At 46.2% G+C, this 6,835-nt stretch overlaps 1 protein-coding gene across 1 annotated transcript; it reads left to right on the top strand.

The window, feature by feature from the left end:
- Positions 1-576: 576 nt before the first annotated feature.
- On the top strand, positions 577-6,599 carry LOC115534689 (leucine-rich repeat-containing protein 74A). The gene is made up of 10 exons (XM_030345844.1): positions 577-744; positions 1,079-1,186; positions 1,545-1,638; positions 1,966-2,014; positions 2,226-2,307; positions 2,637-2,722; positions 3,350-3,544; positions 5,500-5,595; positions 6,243-6,386; positions 6,504-6,599. The coding sequence occupies exons 5-10, from the start codon at positions 2,301-2,303 to the stop codon at positions 6,513-6,515; spliced, it is 540 nt and encodes a 179-aa protein (XP_030201704.1). The 5' UTR covers positions 577-744; positions 1,079-1,186; positions 1,545-1,638; positions 1,966-2,014; positions 2,226-2,300; the 3' UTR covers positions 6,516-6,599.
- Positions 6,600-6,835: the final 236 nt, after the last annotated feature.

The following is a 6,835-nucleotide window of genomic DNA, read 5'->3' as shown; positions in this document are numbered from 1 at the left end:
TGTCTGAAAGATCTCCATCACTTAGGATGGCTCAGCCCACTCCGAGCAGCGGGACCCCCAGGACGCGACGTGGAGATGGAGGGTGGAGGGGGAGGAGGAGTCAAGGGGTCCGTCCGTCCAGCCGCTGGACAACCCAGACCGGGATGAGGAGGAGGGAGAGAGCCAGGAGAACGCGGCCCAGAGAGAGGCAGGGGGTCCGGGGCAGAGGAAGAGGAGGACTGGGACACGGATCTAGAGAGCCATGGTTGGATCTGAGGCAGTTCACTCATGTTGTCAAGAGTGCGATAAAGTGAAATAGAGTATACGCGATTTAGAATAATTAGTAGGGCTATAAGATTGATTGGTGAAGTGAGGAGCGAATCATCCTAGGTGTAGAGACAAAAAAATATAGATAACAAAAGTGGTAATTTTGTGTCGCATCGCACGTCATATTTCTAACTTTCTTCGCCCAAATTTTAAATGCGTTTTCGTAAAAATAGATCAATTTTTATTTTTTATTTTTGTCTGTTAAGTTACCAACAACGTTTCTCTGGTTCGACCTTTGACCCTCTGTGGATGTGTTCTTCTTTAGACGCCAGTGAAGACTTGGCGTTGCCCCCCAGGGAGCTCTACCTCCGGGCCTGTCGTCTGACCGGAGCGTCGCCCGTCTCCTGCTTCCTCCATCACTCGGGCAAGGGACCCCTCGCCCTCAACCACCGTGGGCTGGGGCCACAGGGGGCCAAGGCCCTGGCCATCGCTCTAGTGGTGATCGGCTTATCTTTCTTTTTTCTTCTTCTAAATTCATTGAGTGATTGATTCGTTTATAAGTATCAATTTTAGTGATGTAAGATGCAATGTGCTTAACAAGATAAAAAACAACAACACAAGAAGAATAAATCAAATCTGTTTAAATTCCCAATAACAAAGCTAAATTTGTTAACATTTACGTTTTGTGTAGATTTTGGCTTTTTAAGACTGATACTGTTAGACAAACAATGTCATAAAAAGACCCACGCTACTATGAATGTCACATTAATTTGGGTTTTCTGTAATGAAATTAATAACAATAACGTGTTTAGTGTTTATGTATTTAACTCAGAGCAACGTGGACATCACTCACGTGGAGATGGAAGACAACTCGCTGGGGGCGGCAGGGACACGCTACATCACAGACCTGCTCAGAACAAACTCCTGCATCCAGAGTCTGGTATAATGGCTTGAGTCACATTTGAACCTGTTAAGAAGATGACCCGCTTTCCCAGCCTATTGGCCTGTTTATTATCATCTTATTATTATTATCTTTTCTTTATGTGTCTTTTTGTGACGGATTTCCATTTTGATGGGATTTGACCAAAGGTTAAAGAGAAAGAAAATATATGTAATATATAAATGTATCTATATCATATATTTGTCATATTGCTGTAAAGACTGCCTAGCTAGCACATAACATTTCTGGGAACCCAATGTCATACAACTGATTTGTATGATAGCAAGTTAAAAAGAAAGACTCACAGCCACAGCATCATCTACTTGATAAACATACTGAGTGTCTCGTTCTGTTCCAGAACCTGTCCCACAATGCTCTTGGGCCAGCAGGAGCCAGAAGCATCTGCCGGATGTTGATGGAGAACATCTCCTTGAAGTCTCTCCAACTCTCAGGTACCTTCCTCTTTCTCCGAGGGAAAACAACTTGTTTATCTCCATCTTATCCACTATTCTTTAGACTCTTTTATCCAAATCCAGCTCACAGGGAATTCAGATACAAGTCAATAAGGAGGTCGTATAGTTCGTTAGGAAGGGTTGCTGACATTAGGGATGGAAACCCAGTACGTTAAGGTTGGGACGTTAGGTCTTTAAGAAGGTTGCAAACATTAGGGATGGAACCCAGTATGTTTAACTTGGTGTCAAACACCCGAGCGCCTTGCACTATCCTGGCCCTTCTATATGGAAATCCTTTACAGTATTTTAACTTGGTTTTCTTATTAGGAAACAAATTCCTGACTCAGACGCAAAATCCTTTGCTGATGCTTTGGAGGTAAGTTCTATCATTCGGGTACGTTTGCATGCACACTAAAAATATATTTTTACCTTTTAGGGCATTACCCAATATCACATTTTTTTCTTGAGGCTAAACCAGGTAATCAAATATCTCTTGTTTACCCCGTATATTCAGCACCAAAGGTCAGAGATTCACATAAAATGGAATAGAAAAAAGCGGGGTATGTAAACGTCAAAGATATTTTCAGTGGAACATTGTGCTGAGGGAGCTGGATCTCAGTCACAACAGCTTCGGTGTGTGTGGAGGACAACTCCTGGGACAGATGTTAGGTAGGGTAAAGAGCGACTGCACAGTAGTAAAAAGATCAAGAAAATAAGAACACACTTTGGGCCGATAAATCACAGACCTAGAAAACTGTACTTTCCTAATAACAATGATATACCATACTTAAATTTTTCCTCATCAATTTTGAACTGTAGATTTCTAAGCACGTAAAATTGTAATTTAGATTCACCTTAATTGGACCGCTCCAGCCTCCAACTCTTTAAGTTGTTTTGCTTTAGTTAGGCTTATGGAGGAACATCTGGTAGCATGACAGCTGCCGTTCTCTGGTACAGAATACTATGCTGATCTGGGTAATGTGTATTCTTCCGTTAAGAGACCAACTCGGGCCTGGAGCTGCTCAACCTGAGCTGGAACCACCTGTGGCTGGGCGGGGCTGTGTCTGTGTGTGCGGCACTCAGGGTAACACACATGCAACACAAACTCTGCTGTATCACACACACACACACAAATAAACACGTTGTGCGCACACACACACACACACAACTTAACTTAACCGTAAGACGTTTATGGAGATATTGATACCACGGTCATGTGGGAAGGGTTCCAACGATGTGTTAAGGGTCACAAACATGAAACAAAGAGCACCTGACCTGGTGGGCCGGTGTCTATACATGCTGACGTGCTAGCCACATAGGCTAAGGCTTCACAGCGACCACGGTTCGAATAAGACCATCGGTCCCATACATGTCGTTCCTTCCCTCTTTCGAGCCACACAGGATGTCTTTAAGAGAATAATTACAAATATTCACCTTATTCCGCAACCTTTCTATTTCCCATGATTCGTAGTGGCCAGCCGGTTTTCCATTTCCGGTCGAGTGTTTTTTACATGGCGGCTAGCACATCTGCACCACTAGCGCATATCTTGAAGGCTACGGCAATACTTTGCAGCCTGGAATAAGGTGGATACTTAAAAAAAAAAAATCCTCGCCTCACCTGACATAAACATGGGATCAGACGGGGGGGGGCGGAACATTTTGAGGAGCCACCGGCCTCTCACACATCTCCTCCCTTCCCCCTGTTGTCCAGGGCAACACTGCCCTGAAGCACCTGGACCTGTCCTGGAACAGCCTGGGCCGGGGCGGGGCGGGGGCGCTGGGCGACGCGCTGAGGCACAACAGCAGCCTGCTGTGGCTGGACCTCCGGAGCAACCGGCTGGACGACGCGGCGCTGGCCCTGCTGGGCCCGGGCCTGGCCGCCAACACCAGCCTGCAGGGGCTCCGGGTGAGAGGGTCCACGAGGCGCCGCCCGAACCCGGGGAGAATGGATGTGGTGGTGATGTAGGAGAAGGTGGCGGTGGTGGAGAAGGTGGTGGTCGTGGAGGAGGTTGTGGGGAAGAGGTGGTGGGGAGGTTGCTAGTGGCGGAGGAGGTGGTTGGACTCAAGAGTCAAAAGGTTGTCGGTTCGAACCCCTATGTCTGTGGTCTACCTGTCGGCATCCTAGCCCCTTCTTGCTCATTAAAGGAGAAATCCGGTGTAAAATGGATCTGGGATATGTTTAGTATGATAACGAGTTGGAATGTTCGTTAAAATCGTTATTTTAAACCACTTAAAATGCTAGAAGTAGCCCGACACTTCTTTGGTAGTATAATAAGGGTATTAACATATAAAATGAGGCATTGATAACTTTGTAAGTGTACAGATTGTTTATTAAAAAGGACATTTCATACACACAATACCATCAGTAGTTCAGCCGTCGACGCCATCTTGTTTTTAAGATTCGATAAGTAGAATGGCAAACACAGAGCTTGCATGTTGTTGACGGATGTGATCGTCAATCTACTTATCGAGTCTTAAAAGCAAGATGGCGTTGACGGGTGAATACTGATGGTAGGCTATTGTGTGTATAAAATGACCTTTTTAATTAACAATCTGTACACTTAAGTTATCAATATAAGACCCTTATTATACTACCAAAGAAGTGTCGGGCTACTTCTAGCCTTTTAAGTGGTTTAAAATAGCCATTTAGTTGTTACCATAACACATGCCCCTATCGTCCCAAGTTTATAGCGTTTTGATAGAATCGGCTAAAAACAGCCAACTGAAGAATCCGTCTATCTGCGCTTTTTTGCTCCAAAACGAACATTCCAACTCGTTATCATACCAAACATATCCCAGATCCATTTTACACCGGATTTCTCCTTTAATAGTGTGTTCGGAGTCCATTGGAGGTAGGTTTGGACTTCACAGGGTCTTCGGATTAAATAGAGGAGCATGGCTTGGGGGGGGTAAGGATTCTTTGGTTGCCTGATCAACAGTAATGTCATTATGGATTGTTACAGTCCAATGCGGATCAGTGGCAATGCCAGAATAAGATTGATCGTTATTTCATGGCAAAAATCAAATCAAACAATTGCGTCTTATAAGGTGACCTTGTGTGATGTCAGGAAGCCTGCTATGTTCTAGCAGCCTAATAGCAGTGGAGAGACCAATTATCGGCTTGATGGGTTTAATTACTGTTTTAATGTACGTGTTCATTTACATGTTTTTTTTGTTTTCATGTATTTTTGTAAAAAGTCTGAGTACCCCGAAAAGCACTGTAAACAAACAGTGTCATCGTTACGAATCGACGGTTATCTCTCTAGGCGAGGTGGGTCGTGTTTGTCTCTCGTGTTCGGGTCTAAAGGAAGGGCTCTGTTTGGTTCAGCTCTCCCAGAACCCTGCTGACCAATGACAGGCTCTGTTTGGTTCAGCTCTCCCAGAACCCGCTGACCAATAGACCTCTGAGGAATAAGTCCCGCATCAGAGGCTCCGGTTCTCCGGTCAAATGTCTACGGGTAATAACATGGCGTTTTGAATGATCATACGTAACAAACTCTGTAGGTGGTGTCACGCCAAATTTGGCGTGACAGTGGCGAAGAAGTAAAAGCTGCGTCACGTTTGAACTACACACTTTTTCCATCTCGTTTCGACTGGGTATTTTCGGTGCCGTTAAAGTAGTAAACAATTATTAATGCTACTTTAACGGCACCAAAAATCCCAAAACCCAATCGAAACTAGATGGAAAAGGTGTGTAGTTCCAAACGTGACGCAGCTTTTACTTCTTGGCCCGACAGAGTTTGTTATGTCCGATCATTCAAAGACCCATGTTATTAACCGTAGACATTTGACCGATGGAACCAGAGCCTTGGAGGCGGGGCTTATTCTTCAGAGGTCAATGACAGGTTCTGTTTCGTTCAGCTCTCCCAGAACCCTCTGAGTGCCGACGGAGTCCTGGTGCTGCTAAGGACGGTGAGGAGCAACGCCCAGTCCGCCCTGGAGGACATCGACCTCACGGTGGGTCCGCCCAGCGCAGAGTTATACATTCATGCTCTTTAGCTTTAAATGTGACACATTGTACCACCAGGTGTGAGTGTGATTAGCCGTTACAAGCTGTTTTGAAAATGTGCAGCTTCTGACGTCACAGGTGGGCGTGTCCACCTAGATGTGCGACGGATAGATGAGCAACGTTTGCCACAGTCCACTGGGTAGGCTGGTAGACTGATCTATCCAGCACACATCTAGGTGGACACACGCTCACCTTTGATCTCAGAAGCTGCAGATTTTCAAAACGGCTTGTAACGGCTAATCACACTCACACCTGGTGGTATGACATGTCACCTTTAATAACGTAAGGGGAACCTTCGCTCAGTGAAGCCTGCATACTCTAGGTCGACTGGGGACATGTTGGAAGGGACTGGGGACATGTCGGGGTTGGGGAATCGAACCCAGAACCATTTGGGTGGAAAACCTTCTAACCAGACATCCCTACCTGTTATTCATGTGTGTGTCTCTTATGTACGTGCGTGTGTCTTTGTGTGTGTTTCTGTGTGTCTTTGTGTATGTGTTTGTGTCTTTGTATGTGCGGGTGTCTTTGTGTGTGTATATCTTTGTTTGTGCGTGTGTGTCTGTGTGTGTGTCCTTGTGTCTGTGTGTGTCTACAGACCATATGGGTGAACCCGGCGTGTGTGGAGCTGCTGGCTAAAGCGGTCGGTGACGGGTCCCCTCTGAAGGCCCGCTACGGGGGGGTCCTGGGTTCCTATAGCAACAGGAAGAGCAAGGAGACATCCACCTCCCTCAATGACCAGGTCTCCCCCCCCTTCACACCGACACCCAAAACACAGACACACACTTTCTGGTCTCATATTTTCTTCCTGTTCTCATTGTTCATTTCCGTTCTCCTCCGGTCATTTCCCTCTCTCCAGTCCACTCCGTGAGCTGCCGAGGAGCCTTCCTGGTGCCCTTGCATGACGCGGATCGACAACGCGGGGAAAACCCTTTGAATAAAAAGCCTGACCGAGCGTAACGTCGAATGCTCGTATTCATTCGTCACACCCGGAAAAACGAACAACACTGACACTGACACTTCCCAGCAAGCATCACACAACATACAACACACATCACACTACACACACCACGCATCACACACAACACACACCACGCATCACACACCACCGTCTGGTGTAGCGCCAATGGCTATGAGACTTCAACAACCTCAAAACCACGGTCAAGGAAACAACACGCCGATACGACCAGG

Source organism: Gadus morhua, chromosome 21, assembly GCF_902167405.1.
Source record: "Gadus morhua chromosome 21, gadMor3.0, whole genome shotgun sequence".
Lineage (NCBI taxonomy): Eukaryota > Metazoa > Chordata > Actinopteri > Gadiformes > Gadidae > Gadus > Gadus morhua.
Note: the sequence above shows the minus strand (reverse complement) of the source record. Positions and strands in the feature narration are given on the sequence as shown.

Coding starts and splice junctions, on each gene's coding strand:
- LOC115534689 (XM_030345844.1), top strand. Junction 2,723..3,349: donor CTGTGTGTGCGGCACTCAGG/GTAACACACATG, acceptor CCTGTTGTCCAG/GGCAACACTGCCCTGAAGCA. Junction 5,596..6,242: donor TGGAGGACATCGACCTCACG/GTGGGTCCGCCC, acceptor GTGTGTCTACAG/ACCATATGGGTGAACCCGGC.